This window comes from Engraulis encrasicolus, chromosome 20 (genome assembly GCF_034702125.1).
Source record: "Engraulis encrasicolus isolate BLACKSEA-1 chromosome 20, IST_EnEncr_1.0, whole genome shotgun sequence".
In the NCBI taxonomy this organism is placed as follows: domain Eukaryota; kingdom Metazoa; phylum Chordata; class Actinopteri; order Clupeiformes; family Engraulidae; genus Engraulis; species Engraulis encrasicolus.
The window spans coordinates 13,148,702-13,174,287 of record NC_085876.1 but is presented as its reverse complement, the minus strand read 5'-3'; the positions used below and the strand labels follow the sequence as shown (position 1 = coordinate 13,174,287).

At 42.7% G+C, this 25,586-nt stretch overlaps 1 protein-coding gene across 1 annotated transcript in view; it reads right to left on the bottom strand.

The window, feature by feature from the left end:
* LOC134435730 (uncharacterized) overlaps positions 1 to 19,836 on the bottom strand; it is a 30,207-nt gene extending 10,371 nt beyond the window's left edge. The window contains exons 1-5 of the mRNA XM_063184776.1: positions 19,791 to 19,836; positions 18,371 to 18,391; positions 17,198 to 17,473; positions 7,689 to 7,988; positions 1,214 to 1,501 (exon numbers count right to left, since the gene is read on the bottom strand). Coding sequence (XP_063040846.1) covers positions 1,214 to 1,501; positions 7,689 to 7,988; positions 17,198 to 17,473; positions 18,371 to 18,391; positions 19,791 to 19,836 — 931 coding nt within the window. The remainder of the gene's footprint in view (positions 1 to 1,213; positions 1,502 to 7,688; positions 7,989 to 17,197; positions 17,474 to 18,370; positions 18,392 to 19,790) is intronic.
* Between the last annotated feature and the right edge of the window lie 5,750 nt (positions 19,837 to 25,586).

Here is a 25,586-nt window from a genome sequence, read left to right as displayed (position 1 = left end):
TCTATATGTCTCTGCACATTCACTGGTTATTTATGGGCTTTCTGTAAGTCACATTCTTTTTAAAGTGCATCATGTCTTTTTTGCCTTTATTATGACAGGACAGCTGAAGAGGTGCACAGGAAATGGCTGGGGGAGAGTCATACCATGACTGGGGTATGTGGGACCTGTGTCTGATGCTAGCACCTTTCAATATTTTAGTGTTAGTGCTAAATCAATAACATTACTGCAAAACAATCACCCCGGCTAACCTTGTGGCACAGCGTGATTTATTCAGCTGCCATTGTTTGCATAAAATGTAGTCAAGGTTGGCCCTGCTGTGGCCTAACAGTGGGGCACTCGTTTACTATGCGGCCGACCCGGGTTCGATTCCCGGCCCGGGTCCATTGTCGGCCCTACCCCATCTCTCTCTCCCAACTCGCTTCCTGTCACCATCTTCACTGTACTGTCATGAATAAAGTCAAAAAGACAAAAACTTTAAAATGTAGTCATGGTTGTTCGGCCACTGGATAAAAGCCCCTGATGATAGGAGTGCAATCTAATGTAAAAATAGTAATACACTTTCCTTTATTGTTCACATGTTGACTAATTCATGTCTAACCAGAGACGATTGATAAGGTAGAGACAATTCATAAAGAGTTTCTTCCGGGATCCATATGACATAAGGCTCTAAACTCAAACCCCTTTATGAGACTATAGGAGACTTGGGGAATGAATGGAGTTCATTGCAAAGTCACGCGCCCATTTAGGAGGCAAGACTTGATTCCACTTTGTTACATTGCTGATGCTAGGACTTACTTTCTCGACCATATTGAAAATCTTTGGTCTAACTGCCTAAATGGATGACTCATTATGTGTTTCTTGTCCATTGCCAATGTATTATTGCAATATTCGTAATAAGGACCTAGAGGGCCCTTGATTTTGCTTAACACGTCTATTCCATCACTTGTACAGACAGTTAGGCATGCGTTAGTGGCAAACATGTGAACTAAGAATATTTTCACGACCCACCGCCCGCCATATTCTCAGGCAATTTTTTTTACCAATATGCAGTTATGTTAGCTATTAGCTTGGGAATTTCCTGGTTTTATGCAAAGTCCCCCCCCCCCCCTTCAGTACGTCCACAACCCCCTTTAGGGTCCTGACCCCCTGTTTGGGAGCCACTGCTGAACATAGTACACAGTAACATATACAATATAAAGTGTAGGTCACTTACGATGAACCTTCAGGTGGACATCGGCGATGTGGAATCCGAGATGATCCCTGACCCTGAAGTGGCCCATGTCCGCCACCCGCACGTGCTTCAGGTAGGCCTTGGAGCCCTCCAGGGAGAGACGCCCATCTATGGCCGGGTCCATGGGCACCACCAGCTCGCCCTGCTCCAGGATGGGCCTCTCCTTGTGGTCCGCGTCCCGCACGTACACCAGGCTGACCTTGCTGTGGTTCAGGTAGAGGTTGATCTCCAGCGTCTGGTCATATTCCAGGTGGGAGAAGTGCTGGTGTTCTGGTGAAGAGAAGTGAAACGTTGGGGTTATATTGGTGTTTCTCGGGCGGCAGGGGGCATTGGTGAGCCCTAGGGGGGGGGGCGTTGAGAGGGATACCTCTGAGAGGGGGGCGGTGCTGGTGGATGAGATCAAGGTGGCGTTGGGAGATATGATGAGGTCAAAGGGGCGTTTGTTCAAAAAAGGTTGAGAACCACTGTTATAGAGGGTCTGGAACTACCGAATGTAACACCAATTATATATATTGGATGGGTCACTCACAACAATTGTACAATGGAAAGAAAGAATCCAAGAGGTTTATTGTGTGGAATGGAATGGAGTGGAATGCTGTAATAGTCCTTTAACTTATTGATGTTGTACGCTGCATATATGCTGCATTGACCTAGTCGCCTGGAGCTCTTAGCTTTTAACTGGAACATGTTTTCATGTGCTTCAGAGGCTGAGATATTTAGGCTATAGTAGGCTGAGTGCACATTTCCCCAAAAACGGCTTAGGTATTTAGCAGGCCTTTTTTGCAGGTGCCTTAAAAGACTTCCAGTCTTCAATAGTACTACTTCCCAAATACAGCATCAGCATTACACAGGGCCTTTAGTAATACGGGCCACATTATGATGGCCCGATTACCATTCTGCTAACAGCTAAATTATAACAGGGGCCATATCTATAACCGATTGGTGTTATGATATTATATTGGTTGGATCTGATTATTTGGGAGATGATGTAACACAGCTATCCCTCATGAAAAGTGCTGGTGTTCTGAGTAGCACACAGGGCGTCCAGAGAGGGTGACAGAGATCAATTTTTGGATTTGTTTTACATTTCACCGTTCAGCTCCTATTAATGGATAGGTGTGTCAAACAGCTGTTGGCACGTAATACAATCTGATTTGGGGAGGGAGTTGTGCCCCTTGCGCTTCTTTTTGCAAACTAAGCAGGAACACTTACAGGGATTGTTTCCCCTGACGTAACTGAGGGGCACATTTTTAGTGCAGTATACCAATGACATCTGTAACCCTGGACCGTAACATTGTGCTCCACCCCAACTAATAGAGGCATCTAAAACCCTTTTATGTCCGCCAATACAAATGCCAGCACAGACTTCACATTCTTATCTTCACCTTATTGTTATGAAATATCTATTTTTCTGCCTGCCTAGAGGCCTTTACTGGGCTCTTTTCTTCTGATATTTATGGTAGTTATAACTGGAGCTCATCCATAGTCCCATACCAACGGCGCCTGCAGTCTTGGGCCTGGAGCACATTGTGCTCTGCACCAGGCTTATAGAGGTGTCTGGAGTACCTTTATCAGTCCTGTTTGGTAATGATGGAAACCCCTTTGCCAATACAAATGCCTGGCAGTTCAAGCTTAACATTTTCATCTTGTTTGCTGACCTTATTGATATAAAATGTCAATTGTTTTGCCTATCGGCAGTGGATCATTTCATGCTGTAAAGCTTGTTAAATTGCTCCTTTTCCCATTTTGCACTAGAAATTGCTCTGCTCCAAAGTGCCTTGAGGAATGATTCATTCTGTTCTGTCCACTTTAGATGTCTTTGTTCCCAAATTGCAGGTCATCTTGTGATTCTGAGGATATCAAAAGACTGACACTGGAGTCAAATGCCTTTGGAATAGAGTCAGACGTCTGTGGTGGGTAATCTCCCTGTGTCCACTGAAAAGGTGATTATCTTTTCTAAAGCATCTCAGCTTGATATCTGCGTAGGCTACGCTTCAAAATGAAGTACTGCAATATTGTATTAGCCAGGCCATGCCATCCTAGTGACACAACACCTTCGACACTGCTTCTAGTCAGGACAAGAGCAATGTAAATATTGTTTCCGATCTCCCGAAAAATCGGGAACTCCTCTCACTTTGCCAGGAAGCAAACAACCAGTAGCAAACCAAGGGAGGCAGGTCAACCTTGCCATTTGGGAAATTGTTAATTGTTTTGCTCTTAGTCACACCCAAGTCTCAAAGAGACTTGAAAGCATTATAAATAAATATTATTTCACACATATGGTCCAAATAAGCATTAGTAACCAAAGCTAACGGTAAGCCTAATTAGCACATACTGATTAATTTGCTTTATCTGAGGAAGACTGAAGTTTGCCATCAAAATATGTAAGGTAAAGCAACAAATGTTTGCGATAAAAGAAATCAAGCAGTTACATTACCAATGAAGATATTCTGAACATCATACAAGGTACAGTATGGCATGTAGCCAGTATTTAATAAAGGCTTTTTAACTTTAGTAAGGAGTGCCTCAAATAGTGCTTTTTATCTCATCATACAAGGTAATTGGCTTACTGTATATTTTTCTTCTTTTTAACTTTCTTTTTTATTAATTATTTACATCCAGATACAAAGTTACAAGCAAGAAAAAAGACAAACAACAAAATAAAAAAAATAAAATAATATAACAGCTTATGGGTTCATCGTCTTCATTTTTTTAATATATAAATGCAAACAATCAAGTCTATTCATCTATAATTTGTTCAGTGGTATCATCTTTGTTTTTGTACCAGAGCCATTCCACCCATTTCCTTCCAAATAGTTCCTCCCGCATTTTCAAACAATGTGAGAACTTTTCCATGCCATATATCTCTTCCACTATACTAAGCCAGTCTTCTAGAGTTGGGGGGTCTACCTTAAACCATGCTCTTATAACTGCTTTTCGGTTGGCTGCAAGTAGTACCTTTAGCAAGTATGTATCTTCTCATTGAACCTCGTCTTCTGGTATATATCCTAAATATAATACCAGAGGTGTTTTTTGAATTTCATACCCCAGTATTTCTTTCAACTTTTTCCAAACTCCCTCCCAGTAATCCTCTATTTTTTGGCATTTCCAGAATACATGTGCATGGTCTGCCTCCTTTTGACCACATAGCCTCCAACATGAGCTTTTCTCTGGTGTGTATCTTCCTGTTATCTTTGGTGTTATGAAGAACCTTATGATATTCTTCCACCCAAATTCACGCCATATTCTTGAACCCGTAGCTGACTGTTGCGCTTTACACACATTATTCCAGTTTTCTTCCGTTATTTCTATGTCCAGCTCTTTTTCCCATTTTTCTTTTACATATGTGGTTGAATAACCTCCACTGGCCCCCAGGGCTTGGTATAGAGCAGAAATTACTCTGCACATTCTTCCTTCATATGCATGTATTATTACTTTAATGATCCCATTTTGTTCTCTTGGTTCTTTTAATTTAATTTAATTTATATAGTAATCCCTTACCTGGAAGTATCTATAAAGTTCCCTTGCATCCATCCCAAATTTCTCTCTTAAAGCTTGAAAGCTCTACTGTATATTTTTCAAGCAGTTATAGATCAGACCTTTGTACCTCTATCAATAGCACATGGAGTGGTGTGTCCACCTCTTTTATATACAGTACAATGGTATTTATGACACAGTGAGGAGGCGACTGGTCCGGATAGGACTAACTTGTATTGGGCCCTTTCTTCTTATCAATCTTCTCCAGCCTGACAGCCTCATCCCCCTGCCCCGCTCTTTCTCACCTGCCTGGGCCCCTATTTGTCATCATGGAGATCAGGGTGGCAATTAAAGAACTATAATTAACTGTGACATTTCATGATGAAATGACTAATTACCACACGGTGCAAAGCTCCCTTCCTCCCCAGTTATTATAATCACATTGATGATGAAGTGGCTGGATCAGGCATTGTTCCTCGTGGGTGCCCAAGGGGGACAATTATGAATCCCAAAATGGCTTTTTTGTTGTTGTCTGAGATGTGAAATAAATTAGCTATCATTATTAAGATCAATGTTTCACCTACTAGCTCTCATGGAGGAACTCACGTGAAGCCAGAATAGATTGGAGTTGAAAGGGTAGGACAGGGTAGGATAGAAAAAAAGGACGTTTTTTAAAAATGTAATATTTTTAGATCCTGAGATTTAATTGGACTCGAAATTGGACTTACATTGACTCGTCTGCAAAATAGCCATCTCTTCACCTCAAGCCAAATGCTATTAAAATTCACTTTTAGATCTTGTCACCTTAATGATAAGTCTCTTCATCTATCTCCCTGAAAAGTGCCTAAGGACAAACACGTGTGATCTTATTACATTATCACAAACGTCACATTCCTCTGTGGCTTCAGGTGACCGTGATTCAGATCCTCCAATTTCAGCTAACAGTTAGCGTTCCTTGGACAAGGTTCAATCCAGCATCGCTCTATCTATCTACAGTGTGATTCAAAGCAAGATTTGTTAAACACACGTTTTTTTGCCTTTTCCTAGGAAGTTGCTTTATGTGGGATTAAATCTCTGGGTGCAGCAAGACGTTTTAAGGCTGTTTCAGATGTCACTGTGCGTCAGCGTTATGCATAGGCAGGCATCAAATTGAATTGATCTAATTGGAAATGTAGCCCTAAATGCATCAGCTGCTTTGAGGCAGAGTAACTGAGGCCTGGGCTCATCTTACAGATTAGAGAAACATGATCGCCATAAACATTGGGGACACCGCCTCACCTCCGAAACTACATAAGCTACCCAGCTGTCTTCTCTTCAATGTTTCATCTGCTTCTGAAGGCTTCGGTCTTAACACTACTACCAATCAGAAAATCCCAAATCTACTCTGTGTCTAATTCCATTACAGGACTTTGTTAACATTTTGAACAAGATTATGTTAAAGCCAGCGTGTAGAGGCAGAGCATGAATCCGTTCGTAATTCAGATGTTAAATGATTTATTAAAATATCTCCCCTTTGTAATAATATCTCCCCTCCTCTATCTGACTTACGCCTACACCTCATTATCACTCCCCTTTCATATTGTTCACATTGTGTAATTTACTTACAGTATAGTGAACTATTAAGGGTATCATTTTTTACACTTTTTTAATCACAGTTTTAGTCCCTATCCACCTTATGTACATGCCCATGTCTGCTCATTTCATATCATTCCGTACTTCCCACAGAATTTCTGGTGTGCGAGTTCAGGCAAGTTCAGGCTAACGGCCGCCACTGAAGTCGATGGACTCCCCTGCACAACCGGAAATACGATAAAAGCATTGCGGCGCCTGTGTAATTTGTGGATAACGAGTTGGATAGTGCACTACACAAGGAATGATTCGACATTTTCTGGTTTCTGTTAAAGGACCGGTTCAGTCAATTTCAACATGCTGTTGTATTGCTCACGCTACCCTTGACTTGTCAGTACCCGGTGATGCCACATTTTTCGGCTCAGCCCTTTCCGAGATATGAGCAATTCTAATGGGGGCAGCGTTTGTTTACATTTTTAAAAAATGAAACATAGGCCAACCTCAAATATTTTCCCAAAAGGTACTACTGTTTGCTAGTTGTTTGCTGATGTTTTATAACCTTTTGGATGTTTTTGGGAATAAATAAAAATGTTTTTTTGAAATGTAAACAAAGAGCTGCCCCCATTACAATGACCAGGATCTCGGAAACGGCTAAAGAAGAAGAAAAAAAATCTCAGGCACTGAGAAGTCCAGGGTAGTGTGAGCATTACAAATGCATGTTGAAATTGACAGAACTGTCCCTTTAAGATTCTCATTCATCCAGGTCTCCATGGTGACCAAAAGAGTTTAGCTGTAGGCAACTGGACCTCTTTCTGGAGCTAGACGACATCTTGTTTCTCTCCCTCTGACAGTCTTCTAGCTCCATATAGAAGTCAGCTTGCCTACAGTAACACTCTCTTAGCTCATCATGTCCTGGTCATGTATGTTGTGTGGATGGACAGGTAGCAAACGATTTCCCCTTTTGTGGAACCATAAAGTCTACTGACTCAACCACGGCCGCTGACAGCTTTGGCCAGGCCAAGGACAAAGTCATTTGATAGGACTCCCTCCACCCAATACATGCAATTTGCAGAGGACCCAATTCTGGGCCCGCTTTCTTCCTGGGCTTGGGACAACTGACCCCTTTGTCTCTCCCAGTCGGCTTACTTGGAAAGTGCTTTGAGACATCTTCATTGTTGTGATACTGCGCTACATGAATACAAGTTGTTGTTGTTACCTACTCTCACCCACTTATTGGCCATGAGCTCATCTTTCTTTTTTTACTCCATTTTATAATAGGACAGTGAAGGTGGTGGCAGGAGGCAAGTGGAGAGAGAGAGACGGCGAAGGGCTGGCAAATGACCCGGGCCGGAAATCGAACCCGGGTCAGCTGCATGGTAGCTGTTTGGCCACGGCAGGGCCATGATCTCACCTTTCACATTGAGGCAGGTCCTCATCTGGGCCTTGCCGTTGCTGTCCAGGATGGTGTAGCTGCCCTCGTCCATGCCCGTCATCTTGTGCAGGGTCACCTCCTTGTGGTTGACCGTCAGCCGGCCCTTGTACTCCTCCACGGGCGTGGAGCTCTGGTTGAGCAGCACCACCGGCGGGGACTCGGTGGTCTGGTTGATGTGGCTGATGCCGTAGCGGAACTCCACGGTGATGGGCAGCGGGATCTTGCGCAGCTGGATGTGGGCGGTGTCTGCGTATTTTATGGACTGCTCCAGTGCGCAGTCTGGAAAAGACAAGTGAAGAGGAGGGAAGGAGAGGAGGATGGTGTGAGGCAGAGGTAGTAATCCTGGGTTAAAAAACCCATGACACATATTTGACCCCGCCAGCTTTGAATATAGAGAGCTCAATCAAGAGTTGAATCAAGAGTCATACAGCCCCCCCATTGAAAATAATTTTAAAAAGTTGGGCAGAAAAGAAAGAGTCACTCAGACCCGGTTTACACATACAGTAGCTTAGTTCCCTAAAAGATTTCAAATCAGTTACGTATAAACAGTCAACTCGCAAGATATCTGTATGCTTTTAAAAGTGTTTTTCTAGTAAATTATGTTTTTTTTTCAAGTAACAATTGAGATTTCCTTTATTCACGCATTGTGTGAACAGGCTCTAGAAACTATGAAAGGATAAAATAATTTAAAAAATATATCTACATCTGTGTTTAAAGGTATAGCCCCAGTGAAGAAGGAAATTGTGTCAGGATTTGTTTTACTTCTGCACCGGGGGTTTTGACACCTCTGATAGGGTGGTGTGGGAAAGAAAGCAGGTCAAACGGACACTCAAGAAGGGATTCCGGTGTTTAAGGCTGTTATTCTTGTCTCCCTCTTGGGAAAGCTTTTCGTCACCCAGAATGTCCTTTTCTTTTCTACTCTTTGCTTTTTTGTGTGTTGAAATCCAAGGTTATTTTAGCCCTTGATGTAGAGCAGAGCAAATTGGGACAAACTGACCCTCTGTTCTGTAGTCCGAGCAGTTGCTAAATGTGGTAGGCCATATCTCATCTTCACACTAATCTATTAATGGTAGAGTATCCAATTAGCCGGTCGGTCTTCATTAATTCTCTTCACAAGTTCACAAATGTCATTAATAATTTCATTCAAAAGGTGAAAGTTCATAACCAACAAAGTAAACATTTTCAAGCGTGATGCTTAATTGGGTCACTCATTAGACCTCAGACTGCTGGAAGTTATTGATTGTTAAAATCAATAAAAGAAAGCAAACTCAGTGTGTGGTGTGGAGGTGGTGGATTGTGGAGTGCGTAAGTGACATCCACACAGACGTGCACACAGTACACCGTGGTGGTACAAATGAACATGGATGGGAAAGGAGAGTCAGACAGTCTTTCTATGTACAGTACACGCCTTTATGCGCACGTCTGGAAGGTTCATTGTGTTTGCGTAAACATAATTCAAATGCATGATCCACATACCTGGTGCCATTGAAAGCTCAAGAGGAGTCTTTCTACGTGGGAGGGAAAATAGGTGGACTCCTATCTGCTATTTTCAAAGGCATACCTCTGCACGCACCAGCGAAGACTGACTCAGTCACACTGTATGAGCAGGTGGTCTCAAAGGAATCCCACCGCCATATGTCTTTGTTCCTAAGTGCCACGTAATAGAAGGACTCTGGAAAAAAAACATTTAAGGACCTGGAGGCCTTTTTTTTCTTTAGCTGTCTGCATATGATTTCCCGACTCATATGGGAAAAAACAGGGCCTCCTTTCTTCGGTCTCCAGTCCCCCCCTATCACGATCATGCGCGAACAATGAGCCCAGCGATGCGAGCAGGCACTTACTCACGGCTTGTGGGGAGGTGGCACCAAGCGGTGAGAGCAAAATCGATGTATGACTAATGAGCTTTTTCGCCAGCATTATTCAAGAGGTCTCGCTCAGCAGTGCTGGAGGAGGAGAAGCAGAAAAAAAAATGGGCAGGTGCTCCGAAAGAAAAAAAAAACCCTGAGCCAACGCAACGCCTGCCAGATCTGTCAGCACCCTGACTGCTGCCGCTGCCGCTGCTGCTGCTGGAGATGGAACCTGAAGTTTGAGTCGAGCACGGGGGCGAAAAAAATGCGGCGTGATGAAAACACTTTTTTGCATTACGGCTTGTTGAGAGCAAGTTGTGTGAGGGATGCTCAGGCCCTCGTCTGCGGCTATATACATATATATACCATACTGTACTGTCTAAGTGTTTCCGCAGACGTCTGCTTCTAGAGAGATTGGGTCTGGCGAGGCACGACTTTAACAACAACCCCAATTAAAGTGAACAGCTTGCAATGGCCTGACAAATGAGCTTGGCATTGGTCATTAACAGGGAGAGCCTAGGCAGTCACTTCAGCAAGAGTTCACACGGAAGTAATTACATCTTTCTAAGAGGTCATAAAAACAGCTCCCGTCTCCCAAGAAGTTTTGTTTCATTTGTGCAATCTCTCCTCATGTCGAGAAGCCTCAAGTATTATACACGAATATGCAAGTTGGAAACCCAATTAAAACTTCTGCCTCGGTGACAATTACTGTACGTGTGTACATTGTGCAAACTGTGCAAACAAGTGTGAACATCGTCAGAACAGCTGAACTGTTGGTCCACTAGGGGTGTAAATCACAGCCTCCATGATGATACGATTCGATATCGATGTCTTATTATTCGATGTGATGCGATTCGATTATTTCCACGGTACGATACAATGTGATTCGATTCGACTTTTTCCCAATCACTTTTCCACTTCTATTATGTTATGGAGCTAGGGCATTGGGCAGGGGCCAGCGATTTGATTATTTACGATACTTAAGAATGCCCCACGATACGATGTGATTCAATTCAATTGTCAGATTATGTTGCAATATATCGATACATTTCGATTATTATTTACACCCCTATGGTCCACTGAGCCTATCAAAACCATATAAACAGGGAGAGTGGGTTCAAATCTGACACAAGGTCAATTCCCAATCCTCCCCCATCCCCCTGTCCCCAGTCATTTCCTGTTAATGTGTCTCTATCCTTTCTAAACAAGGGTGTAATATCCCAAAGAAATATCTTTTAAAAAATGAACAACGGTCAACAAGTGTGTACTATACCGTGTAGAAGTACCTATCCTCGTGGAGACCAGTTAGAAATAGGTTCACAAAATTCACGGTTCGGTCCAAATCACGGTATCAAGGTCAGCGGTTTTGGGTTCTGTACGGTTTTGGGTTGTTGTTGTTTTTTTTTAAATAAAATTTATAATGCACCAGAAATATTATAGCCTATGCTAATATTACAATTATAATTATAAAGTAGGCTTATCATGGTTAAGTTGAATTTGACTTCAACCTAATAAGGTTAAGTTACTAAAAGGAAAGATATCAATGATTTTAATACGCTTCCATTTATTTGACAAAAGTCCTAACTTTTGACAAACTAAGTCCTAACTTCTAAGCGGACAAATATTCAAATATTACATACAAATATTTCAAGTGAACATACTGGAGCAGCTGGAAGTGACAGTAAACAGAAGTGATGATTATACATTGTTAACCAAGCCTTGTTGCTGACATTCAAAAACTCTAAACGGCAAGGATAATGTATTACAGCAAAAGGGCAATAGGCATAAATGCATTGACTTAAGATATAAGCACATTGTTTTACATTCAATATATTAAGTTGTGCTTTAATGGTTGAGGAGTAAGTACTGGGATCGAAGGCTCTCAGGTTTGAATGGTGTACCATTACAAGAATGTTTGTGAAGGGATGAAAAAACATTAAGCCATAAATAACCAATGGTCTTTTGTATACCCATCCATGGTTGAAGTTCACTTGATCAAGGCATGTAACTCTGCATTGTCCCAGGGACATTTAGATGACTGACATCACCTTGGTTAATAAGGCGAAAAAAGTGTACAAAATACGTAAGTGTCATAAGATTGTACACTGGTGTACCTAAGACGAAATGCATCTAAAGTAAATGTTGTGGTGTGATGTGCCTCGACTAATATGTAAACTGTACGTTAAATGTATCTAATGAAGTGAACTGTGTGTGCTGTATGTATAGCTAACTCTATGATACGTATTGACATACCTCTGACTATGAGTGTGATGTGTCTGACATGGCTGGACATACAGTGCCCTCCATAATTATTGGCACCCCTGGTTGAGATGTGTTAAAAGCCTTAAAATAAATTCAGTGTTTATTGCAGAAGAATACTGTCACACTGAAAATTGTAGGAAAATGTAGCCTTCAACTCAAATGAATTGTAAGAAAATAAAAAAATCCCTGACTAAAAAATAATTATTTTTCATTAAATCACCTGTTCCACAATTATTGGCACCCTTAACAATTCCCAGGAAATAAATATAATTGAAGCATTTCTGTCATTTCTACAGTAGTTTACAAAGTTTACCAGAGTATGTAGGAACATTTAATTAGTAATTCATCACTTCCTGTTTCCCTGGGGTATAAATATGACGTGACACCGAGGCCATTTCTCTTATCCACTCTTAAACATGGGAAAGACAAAGGAACACAGCATACAAGTGAGGCAGATGTGCGTCGACCTTCACAGGTCAGGCAGAGGCTACAAGAAGATTGCCACTCAACTGCAGCTGCCCATATCCACTGTGAGAGGAATAATTAAGAAGTTCAAAACAACTGGAACAGTGGTAAACAAGCCTGGACGAGGACCCAAGTTTATTTTGCCACCACGCACAGTGAGGAGGATGGTAAGAGAAATCAAAAGATCTCCAAAGCTCACTGTTACAGAATTACAACAAATGGTAGCATCCTGGGGTCACAAAGTCTCCAAATCAACCATCAGGCGCTGTCTACACGCCAACAAGCTGTTTGGGAGGCATGCACAGAGAAAACCTTTCCTCACTCACAATCATAAACGCAAGCGTCTGGAGTTCGCCAAGCGGTATTGGGGCTTCAACTGGGACCGTGTGCTTTGGTCAGATGAGACCAAGATTGAGCTTTTTGGCAACAAACACTCTAAGTGGGTCTGGCGTACCACGAAAGATGCGCATGCTGAAAAGCACCTCATACCCACTGTGAAGTATGGGGGTGGGTCAGTGATGCTGTGGGGCTGTTTCGCTTCCAAAGGCCCTGGGAACCTTGTTAGGGTGCATGGCATCATGAATGCTTTGAAATACCAGGACATTTTACTAACCCCAACTCCGATGAAGTTGGGACGTTTGGTAAACAGTGAATAAAATCAAAATGCTATCATTTTCAAAACATTCAATCTATTCATTAGATGGAGAATAGTGAAAAGACAACATATTAAGTGTTAAAACCGAGGAAAAATATTGTTTTGGGGGACATATGTACTCATTTCTAATTTGATAAATCCAACACGTCTCAAAAGAGTTGGGACGGGGATCAGTGAAATTTAGTAAACATCCAAATAAGATAAAACAACAAAGAAGAACATTTCAAAATGAATTGTACTGACGGACAATATACGTGTCCAGGTATAAGATCATCACAGAGAGGCTGAGTCACTCAGAATTAAAGATGCAAAGGGAATAATTACCATAGTTATTACATACATTTTTGAATTCCCTTTGATTTACCACGATTGAGTGTATATAAGACATATTTTTGTTAATAAAATCATTGTATAGGTTCATGACATCATGAAATATATATTGGCTGTAGTCTCACTCTAATTCCTGGAGTGCTAGAGCTATTGAAAATTGACGCTTAATGCGTGCAAATGATACAGGGGTGTAACATTCTCCTAAGCACCTGAGCTCACTTGAAATAGACCAAGAAGACTGGGAAACTGTCCTTTGCTTACAGAAGTCAGCAGAAGTTGTAGAAGTCCATTCTTTTTGACAATAATAGAGCATGGCACATCCTGTGCTAGAGTGAAAATGGACCATCCAACTTGTGTTAGTGCTAGCTTCAAAAGTCAGCCTCCATGATGGCATGCGGGTGCAGTAGTGCATTGGTTAAGATGTTCTCACTCATCTGTAGAGTTAAATACAGTGCTGATTGGTATAAATGGGTTTTAAACAGCATGAAAAGCCACTCATGCATTATATTTTGAAGGGAGATCTTCGATTACTGCCACATAGTAAGGTCAAATTGCATTCTCTACTATGTTTTAACAGTTTGGCTCCATCATAAGGACCAGCAGGTGATAAAATGGTGGGTTTTTGGTCAAGACCTGTCACACTGTAAGCACTACAGAAAGGAAAACATTGCAAAACATGACAAGGAATACACCAACCATTTAAGCTGGTGAAATCATGTCCAAGATAGGAATTAACACTGTTTTTTTATATAAAATCATCTCATCGGTTAATGTATTTAACTGTTAAGTGTTGTCTTTTGTTTTGTTTTTAGTCTTCCTCGACATTTGCTGCCATTTATTGTCCCCGTCCCAACTCTTATGAGACGTGTTGGATTTATCAAATTAGAAATGAGTACATATGTCCCCCAAAACAATATTTTTTCTCGGTTTTAACACTTAATATGTTGTCTTTTCACTATTCTCCATCTAATGAATAGATTGAATGTTTTGAAAATGATAGCATTTTGATTTTATTCACTGTTTACCAAACGTCCCAACTTCATCGGAGTTGGGGTTTGTAAATCAAAATCTGTTGCCCTCTGCCCGAAAGCTGAAGCTGGGTCGTCACTGGGTCTTTCAGCAAGACAATGACCCTAAACATATGGCCAAATCTACACAGAAATGGTTCACCAGACACAAAATCAAGCTCCTCCCATGGCCATCTCAGTCCCCTGACCTCAACCCCATTGAGAACCTGTGGGGTGAGCTGAAGAGGAGAGTACAGAGGAGAGGACCCAGGTCTCTGGATGATTTAGAGAGATTCTGCAAAGCGGAATGGCTGAAGATCCCTCTTTCTGTCTTTTCCCATCTTGTGAAACATTATAGGAGAAGATTAGGTGCTGTTTTGTTGGCAAAAGGGGGTTGTACAAAATATTGACACCAGGGGTGCTAATAATTGTGACACACATTATTTGATGTCAAATAATTATTTCTTTATGTGGGATTTTTTCCCCACTGAATAAATGCACTTGTATTGAAGGTTGGATTTTTCTCTTTTTTTTCCATTAAGGTCCCATATTATTTAGAAAAAAAATAAAATAATTGGAAGCTAAAAAACACATCTCAACCAGGAGTGCCAATAATTATGGAGGGCACTGTATCTAATGCATACTGTATTGTATTGACGACTGTATGACAGTGATATGCTTGCCTGCATTATTCAAACTAGTTAAGACTTTCCGCTCCTGAAATATACAAGGTTTTAAAAGCGAATGGTTTTCTTTGTTATACTTTATATGTGAGTGTGAATTTTCAGTCAATAACAACGTGACTACATTGCTATACCTCTGGCTGGCGAAGAGTATGATGTGCCTAACGTGTCTGCATTGTAGTACATATTGCCGTACCTCTGCCGACGAGAGCGATGTGATTGACGTGACTGAATTATGTATGTGGACATACCTCTGACTGCATTATATTGGCCCTACTGTATGTAGAAGTACGTCTGACAATAACCGTGATGTGCCTAATGTGACTGCATTATGTATGTAGATGTATTTCTGACAATATGCGTGATGTGCTTGACATGACAGGGCACTAATGTATAGCATATTTATTATGACTCTGTTATACTTTATATACTTCAATAACTGTCAATTAATGGTAATAAGCATGATATACATTGTGTGTATTAACATACCTCTGACAATAAGCGTGATGTGCCGAATGTGACTGCATTGTGTATATAAATCCTATACTATATCTCTGAGAGGGCTGTGCACTATATCGAATCAATATTGTGATATCAATAGTGTAATCAAACAATATAAAATGTCAACATAGTGAGTTGTAACAATATTTTTGTAATTTGTGTATACAGGTAATGGCAAAAGGTAGGCTATGCTAAGCGCAATACATTCCCCTCCACTTGAGCCATTGCAAGCACAGAGGAAACTTGCTACCCAACACTCATGCAGAACACCACTGTGTGTTTCTCTATGGCCCTCCACTCACACTGCTGAAGGGAGGGAAGATTGTGAATTGTTTAGCACAATTAGAAATATAGTCTAAAATGTCATGATATCAATATTGACAAAAATAATTGTGATATTGATTTTTCTCATATTCGAGCAGCCCTAACCTCTGACAATAAGCATAATGTGCATATCTAATGTGTACACATGATGTAGCATATTGATGACTGCATTATACAGAGTGTCTCAAAATGTAAAGTATACACATTTAAAATGTATATAAAGTATGTATTTATTCAAATTCAGGTCATTTTCAAAGTGAAATAGAATTTATAGACATCAATAGAATGTTTTTGTCACCACTTATTCTGAAACTGATGACCTAAAAGTCCTAAAAGTGAATATTTGGCCCGCAGAGTCACAGCAGGCATATTTGAAATACCATATATGATGTGAAAGAGTTTGTGTGAAATTTAACTATGAGTATTATTAAGTGAATGCTAACACAATTTTAGTCCATTTAAAAAATAAATATATTGAGTTCGGGCCGCGACTTCATCCCAGATTTTGATTTCCATCCACTGTGAATTTGAGTTTGGCACCCCTGATAAATGCACGTTTCGTTAAAAAACGAAAGTTCGGGAGAAGCGTTGACAGGTCTAAATTAACACCTGTACTCTATTCCCTGCTCGTCTGTCATTCGTCTATTTTCTGCACGTTAAAAAGAGACATGCCTACCTACCCACCTGATTCTCATTCCCCACTCAGCCATCATTCAACAGATTCGAAGCGCAAAGACAGTTGGCACGTCCTTCAATTATCAACACCGCATTTATTCCCCACTCACCTGCTCCAAGTCAGAAACTCTCTTTCTCGCTCGTACCCACCATCCGCCCCAATCACCCCCGTCTTCGTCAACTCGATCGTTTTATCCAGGATTCCACCCTCGCGCCTCCTTGGTTCTGCTTGCTCTCCCAATAACTGGCATGGGGGTGTCCACTCAGAGCTCGTACATATTTGCGGGCGCGGGTATTGTCTGCGCTCTCAGTTGAAGCCCTATACTCCCGAGCCCAAGTTTTGTACATAGCCAACACTCGGGCTCGGCAGTGATTTCAGCACCACGGCCAGCGACCTTGCCCAATAAGCTATTTTTTGCTATTTGCTTTTAACTTACGTTCCTCGAGTACAGTGGTCTAGCGACCCAGTAAAGCACTTTCATGATTCCACAAGTACAGTGGTCCAGCGACCCCGTAATGCACTTCCATGATCGGTTCGCTGCGCGGACAGCAGTTCCCACGGTTACGAGAAGCCCGTTCTCCAGTGAGAACGAAGATGTATGCATACATACTATAGGGTACTGAATTCTACTTTCAGATAGTGCACTTATGAAATACTGTATATTTCCTTACCTGACAATAACCGTGATGTTCCTAACGTGACTGCATTATGTATGTATACTGTGGTATATTGCCATACCTCTAACGATGAGCGTGATGTGTCTGACGTGGCTGGGCACGTCGGTGTTCTTGATGACATAGAGCCCCTCGTCCTCCTCCGTGACGTCCTCCAGGATGAGGTACTGGCTCTGCAGACGGGCGCGCGTGTGCTTCTCGTTGACCTCGCCGTTCTGCATCAGCACCACCTCCTCCTGGCCTTTGACCCGGGGCCGGAACACCACCTTGGTGCTGCTCGCTGACGGCACCAGGATGTGCACGTCCTCGCCGTTGAACGCTATCCGGTGCTCCTCTTTGGCTAGGAGTGGGGAGTGGGGGAGGGGCAGAGAGGCAGAGGGCAAAGGGCAAAGGGCAAGTACAAGGTCAGGTGGGATGGACCAGGACAGGACAGCAGGATGTTTTTAAATGGTGACACAAGAATCAAGACAGACAAAGGAAAGAAGATGAGCTGACTGACAGACAGACAGACAGACAGACAGACAGACAGACAGACAGACAGACAGACAGACAGACAGACAGACAGACAGACAGACAGACAGACAGACAGACAGACAGACAGAGACCCTGGCAGGCAGACAAGCAGACAAGCAAGTGAGGTGAGTAAGGACAGGGTAAATGACGAAATTAGAGAAGGAGGAAAGAAAGGAGAAAGAAGGACAGGTAGATAGACAGACAGACAGACAGACAGACAGACAGACAGACAGACAGACAGACAGACAGACAGACAGACAGACAGATGCCATTAAACAGATTGGAAGACAATTTGTGTCAGGACAGGACAGTGAGTGTTTGTAAAAGATGACATTGAGATTAAAAGCGGGAGGAAAGGAAGGAGAAAGAAGGAGAGGTAAACAAAGCTGGCATGAAGACAGGAAAATTGACAGGCATGGCAGGAGGGTCAGGACAGGGCAGTTAGAACTATAAATCATGTCACTGAGAAGAAAGACAGATCTATAAGCAGATAAGCAGACAGATAGACAGATATTAACAGACAGACAGGAGAACAGGAACACAGGCAGACAGAAAAAAACATCCAGACATGTACACAGAAACACAAGTGCACGCATACGCAGATATAAGGTCAAGGATGCAATTTCAAAGCAAGATAGCACAAGAACATGAAAAACAAGAAAGGCGATATAAAGTATACCCGCCAATTAGACACAAAAATGCTTTGTGGTGAGCAGTTTCCTACCTTTGGCGCTTGCAGATAGAACTGGAAAAAGAGAAATAACAGTTAAAACTAAGAATCTTTACAAACATGCTACCAGTTTGTGTCATTACATTACATTCAAAGTGACTTACAGTTCATTTACAAAGTATTGTTATAGTCCCTGGAGGATTGTGGGGTTAGGTGCCTTGTTCAAGGCACGGGATGGAGGTGTAGGGAGGGGTAAGCGTGGGATTCGAACCGCCAACCCTCTGACCTTAAGACCACCTTCCTAACCATTAGGCCATAGCTGCCCAACAAGGTGTCACAATGTGTCACAATGACAAATGAAGTTTCCCAGGTAGGATTTTTTTTACAAATCATTGCATGGCAATGTGTGATCTCATGGTCTTTCATCAACAACACTAACACTAGCTAAGTGACAACAACACAAACACTACAGTATAGTAACAAACTGAGAACTTGCGGGATGCGGGCTGCAACGGCATACCAACTAATACCTCTAAAGGCAACCCTAATACCTCCGCCTTTTCAACTTACAATGGCCTACATATCCAGGCCCGAAATAGCTTTATGCAGGCAGCCAAAATAAACTTTATGTAAAACAGTCAGGCGGGCAGGGAAGACTCCACTGTATCTGGATATACGGTACTGGAAGACGTGAGTAAAATACAGTGCCAGAGTCGACTAGCAAGGCGGCCTAAGCACACAGAGGCACCCTCAGAACTCAGAGCCAAGACTAAGCCGTGCAGGGAATATTGACTATGGCTGTCAGTCAGTTGTCTAAAATGGAGCATCTTCCTCCACACTCCTTTGTAGTTTAGTTATACTCTCAATCTAGCTTTAGTGGAGAGTAATTATGAAGTGGAGAAGTGAAAACTTCAATAAACATGGCTGTGAAATGACATAATATTTACTTACAATTACAGAACTAATATATTGCTTTTGAATCAATCCCCCTCCGCAGTTTTAAGTAAACACGTTTAATATTTTTCAGTGAACATGGTTCTATATGCGGACGTGTTTATTTATTTCTACTGAATTAATGTACTGTTTTTTTACCAGTTAAGTTATGACTCAACACTTTCTACCTCAGTCACCATGAATTCAGAAATGAAATAAATAAATGATTAAAATAAAATACATAAAAACCCAAAATTAGCTTTTGAAACATCTCCCCCTAGTGTCATTCTGTCAGTGGTCCAGCAGCGTCACACACTGAGCGCTCACCAGAGGAGAGACTTCCACTGCTGGAAGTTGCACACAGCGCAGAAACTTGCTGAAACAGGGAACTGCATGCTACCAGTACTGTACGGTATATATGCTGAGCTGACAGATGGCAAAATCAGCATTCGGGGAAATAGCCAGTAGGGCTACTTTCCAGTACAGCCAACTTCCTGTGCGAAAAAGAACAAAACAAATTAGACGTGGTGATGCTGTTTACCTGAGCAGAACAGGGCCCCAAACACAGCCACGCTGAGCACGCTCATGGTGTCCAGTCCTGCACATCAACACAAAATAAAAATAGAATGATATAATATAATCAGCAGTCGTGTTTACAACACAAATGGAAGTGGGGGTAGGAGACCGGGTCATGTAATTTAATTACAGTATCTGAATGCAATTTCCTGATGGTGTCAATTCCACAAACAAGTCAAGGTGCTTGAAAGTCACAGGCCCAAAACAAACAGTGAACACATCTTCAAAAATGTCACAGACTTCTTTTTACTTAGTGTGATACATCTGATCTGACAGCATCCACACACAAGTCAAGGTGCTGGAAAACCATGGTCTCCAAAATAAATAGTGAATAAATCTGTTTAAAAATGTCACAGATTTCCTTTACGTGGTGTAACACATCAGACAGCTTGCATGGGCACTAGAGGATGACATTTTTCAGGAATTCCCGTGGGTCCCGCGGGTCCTGCGGGATTCCCGCGGGATGGGAGTCAACATTTCTTTAAAAAAGCCTATGAAACGGGAGTGGGATTGATTTTGAGTGGGAGTGGGCAGGATTGGGAAACATTCTTTTCAGGAGTGGACAGGATGGGATTTGTTTCTTTTACTCCAGTCCGGAATGGGACGGGATGGGATTTTTTTTCTGGGACCGGGATGGGACGGGAGTGAAAATCCACTCCCGTGCCATGCTCTAATGGGCACCACCAAATCAACACCAGTCAGTCCGCTTGAAGAGAGGAATGAGTATGCAGATTGTGGCTGTCAGGAGCACCGTGAAGGCTGGGAGGAAGGGAGGAAGGGAGGAAGTCTGTTAAATAATATATTGTTTTCTTTTTAGGTCTACCTAGCAGCTGTCCCGAGCGCTGAGATCATTTACGCTATTCTAACCGCTCCATGATGTTAGCAGAATCACACACCCTATAATATTTCCAAAATACCTCTGCCCTGGACTGATATACAACATTCACGCGCATATAAAATTTACGACGAGTTGAGATACATTTAATGGTTATGTTACTGTGTCCATTGTGAATGTCTGTTTGAGAGCTTTGGCAGTGTAACACACAGGTTCAGTAATGGCAATTACAAGCCGGCTTGGATTGATGTTGTTGCATAAATCTTGCTTGCTGATTGGTTGAATTAGGTCTCTCTCTCTCTCCCTCTCTCTCTCTTTCTCTGATCACATACACATCACATATAAAAAGACCTCTCCCTCTCTCTTTCTTTCCCTCTCTCTCTCATTCACTCTCTATTTCGGTTCTCTATCCCTTTCTCTCCCTCCATCGCTCTCTCCTTCTCTTCTACCCCTTGCTCTCTCACTCCCTCTCTCCATTTCACTTCCTCAGCTGCTCATCACATACACATCACATGCAATTAGACCTACTCTCCTCTCCCCTCCCTCTCTCTCTCTCTCTGTCAATGTACTTTGCTCATTCTTACTCCCCCTCTCTATCCATTTCACTTCATGCCTCAATCTTTCCTCCATCTCTGCATCCGTCTGTCTATTTGTATCTATTCGTCCAATCAGCCAGTCCCAGCCCTCCTCATCTCATCTTATCTCCTCTCTGCCTCTTGTTCTAATGTTTTGCCTCTCTGACTTCCGATATCTCCCACTCACTCACCCACTCCCACATCTACTCATTGACCCTCTTAAACAAGTCTCTCTCTCGCTCTCTCTCTCTCTCTCTCGCTCTCTCTCTCCATCTCTCCCCCTAGGTGTCCTTGCCCATCTATCACTGGCTGACGCTTAACTGCTAAGTCTCTTAGTACCACACTCTGCCTCTCGGACAGCGCTTGATTCACCTCGTCTGTCATTTCATTATAAGGCCAGGGCGCCCCTACTTTCTCTTCCGCTCTGGCGGGAAAGAGGGCAGGAGAGGGGAGATGGAGGGATGGAGGGAGGAGAGAGAAAAGGAGGAGGGAGGCTATCAAAGACCATCTTTGTTGCTATCCCAGAGCCAAAAGGAAAGGAGGGCTCGCAGCCTCCTGCAGTGTCCGGACTGAGCAGATGAAGGCCTTTCATTTTAACCCTTTGACTTTCCAGATTTCCCCTAGCCATTCTAGAATTTGACTTGAAAATTCTGCAGCCCCCACAGAAGTCTGTGTTGAAAACCACACAGAACGTTTGTGACGTGTGTGTGTGTGTGTGTGTGTGTGTGTGTGTGTGTGTGTGTGTGTGTGTGTGTGTGTGTGTGTGTGTGTGTGTGTGTGTGTGTGTGTGTGTGTGTGTGTAGTTTTGTTCAAGTTCTAATCATCACATAGGCTATGATGTCATTGGACTGTTGAACAGGGTTTTTTTTACTTTCTTTTCTCTACACCCATTCCTATCGCACAGACCAAATCTGCTTGCTCCCTCACACACTCATTCAGAGAGGTGGGTGCACCCCTTTCCATGCCAAGACTGAAGAACACTGTGATAGGCATGATTTTGCAACCGATATGTCTATGTGAAATGTGAATCCATCAGGCTTTTTTTCTTGCTGATTTGAGACCTTTTACACAGCATATCACTGACAGTGATGCATCTGACTCTGCGCCTCTGGACAACCTGAAAACACACAATCATGGGCTCTGTGGTTTGGTAGTAAAGCACGTGAAGACTGCAGGCAAAGGTGTAGGTTTGGCTCGAAAAGTGGTAGGGACATTTCAATGGCAAATTGTCCAGATATGCTGTTTCTGAATTATATTTGTGAAAAAGTGGTGGGGACAAGCTCGATTCATCGCAAAAGTGGTATGGACATGTCCCCACCATCCCTGCCTAAAAGTACGCCCATGACTGCAGGTGTACATGCTATGAGTTGAGAAGGATGAGTGTGCACATGATGCAAGCTTTAGAGCAAGGAGTCTGCACACTGCAAATTCTTTTTTGTGTATTTCATTCCATGGCAGAGCTACGGTTTGGTCACTGAGCTCTTTTTACAGATTTGTCTGCACCAGGAGAACAGGTAACATGGAAGAGCATAGCACAACAAAATGTTAACTTCTACAGTAAATAAGTGGCCAGTTTGGGGATAAGATTTTCTAAACATATTGCCATAGTGGCCCAGATAGACATACAGTAAGTACACTTCTCGCAGCAAAGGCATGGTCTAACACGGTGGTTCTCAAACTTTTTGTGTGAAGTACCCCCTGAGAAAATATTGAGCTCTCCGAGTACCACCTTGACAACCAACATTAGAATATCACAGTAAAGGCCTTCCATATTCACTTTTGCAATACAATACAGGAGAGGTTCATAATGGCATTCCAAGTACCACCAGAGATGTCTCAAGTACCACCAGTGGTACGCATACCACAGTTTGAGCACCACTGGTCTAACACAATGTGTTGGGCATATCCTGCACAACTGGCTGAATTTCCCTCTGTGCGCCTGCACAGCTACCACCTGCCAGCAGAATCAAATCAATAAAACAACACAAATTGAAGGCAAGAGCCATTATGCCACCCTCAGCCCTATGACGTGTGAGGTCTGACATGTCTGCTGCCGTGTTAGCATTTTTCTCTCCGGGCCTATCCATGTGGCTCCCATATCCTCCCATCACCCTCTCTCCCTTCCTACCCATTTCCTCGACTTCACCGGTGCGACAAGGGTGTGTCACGCTCCATCGCAAGTCCCAACAGAGGGATGCCGGAGGATGATTCAGAGAAAGGAACACTAGACCCAAAGGACCCTCAAGGAACCTATTTATTAACCTGAGCGAAATTCATATGTGCGCGCGCAACCTCACGCGCAAGCACATGCATACAAATACACACGCGCACACACACTGGCGCACACACATCAGACTTTCCCTTTCCCCATTTCAAATACAAATACGCAGGCGCGCTGCCACAAACGCAAGCGCCTACATTTTTCATAACCAACATGTAAAAAAGGAAGGGGAAAAAAACACAACCAAACGGTCCCATTCAATGGTCGGCTATCCCGCGCACAAAAGGGGGTAGCCGGTTTCCCTCCTGTTAAGTGTCCATGCAGTACAAACACTTACTCAGCGACTATAGCAGGAAAATGGCCATCTGCTACCAATCTCCCTCATTCGTTCGTTTGTTATGTAAGGATTTCACTGGTCCAAGATACCCAGGCAAGGCTGGAGGTCTAGCCCCGCGTCTTCGCATCAGGTCCGGGCGGCGTCAAATGAGTACAAAAGGATGCGGGCCTTTAAGCATCACTGTCTGGCATGCTGAGGGCCAATTAACCCAAAGTAAAGTGGGGAAAGGGCTGAAACATCTCAGCTGTCCTGAAACCAATGCATAGTTTTCGGATTTTGGTGATGCATCCAGTTAGGCTACTGGTGTAGGCTATGCAGCATTGTCTCCCCTAATTTCATCAAATAGTTGGGCTACATTCAGCCATTCCATGGAATAATTTATGGCGAGCAAGTGTGCTATTATCAATAAGAATCAACACATCACAAATCAAACAACTGATTGCCACACACAATCAATAGACGACTGGTCTGTAATGGATACCGTCGTTTTATTCATCCCAAGGCATGTTCCATCCCGTGTTGTTATTTCCCGCATATCATGATTATCACATGTACCAAGGCCATACTAACATGACGGCACAACACAAATCCCCCCGGAAATACAGAAGCATTTAGAGGAAAACTGCAACATTTAACCTCTTTGAGCCAAAAGCTTCGCGTAATGGTATTCAGGTAGTGAATGAAAAAAATATGATTACCTTATTCGTTGTGAAACGCCTACAATCCTCACAAAAACCGTCCAAGTACCCGGGGCTGGGGTGTGCGATATTTTTGTTTTTCGTCTTAAATTGCCTTTCCTCTCCCCGCCCTCAGCCCGTCAAATAAGGGACTTCTATGGTGTTTCAAATCAGTATTATCTTCGGGGCTTCGGTTGCTATCGCTGCGCCTCGGGTACACTCGGCTAATTTCGTAGCTGTCCGGATAGTGCCAGAACAGGAGCAGTAACCGCAATAGGCTGTGTTATGGCAAGACCCAGAAAATATTGATGCAGTCTTCCACAATGTAGAAACAGACACAGACTAACAGTGAAGTGGTATTTTGAAAAGGCAGTCAACTGCAAAACGAAGCCTAATATAATATATTGCTGCTCAACTGCCATTAACAACATATAAATAATAATAATACAAACTTGTGCTATGGGAAATGATGATGGAATAAATTTGATGCAAATCAGAAGATATGATTATGTGAAAATATATAAATACGCTGGCGTGTGTACACATACTGAGCCTAATACATGTGCAAATGTCGACTTGTGACATAATTTCAGATCGGAGAGCCAGAGCTTCAGAATTTCATTATGGACATTCTATTTTTTTAAAACACACACACACACACACGCACGCACGCACGCACGCACGCACGCACGCACGCACGCACGCACGCACGCACGCACGCACGCACGCACACACGCACGCACGCACACACACACACACACACACACACACACACACACACACACACACACACACACACACACACACCTAAAAACCATCATGCATTCAAAACAATGTGAAAACACCATCCTCTCCTGTTGTGGTGTGACTAAAAGACACTGTCATACTGGAAGTAAAATACATGTGTATCTGCCCCATCCCCTCTGTCATGAATACTCTTTATGTAGGCCTATATTTAGACATATCCAGTAACACACACACAGGTCAATAGCAGCAACATCAGTTCAGTTCTGCCTCTTCAGTTATTAGTGGTGGAGCAATTTAGAATTCATGCTGCTTTCACCCTCCCTTTTTGCCATTAACAGGAAGCTGACACAGCTGAAATCCATGGCTGGT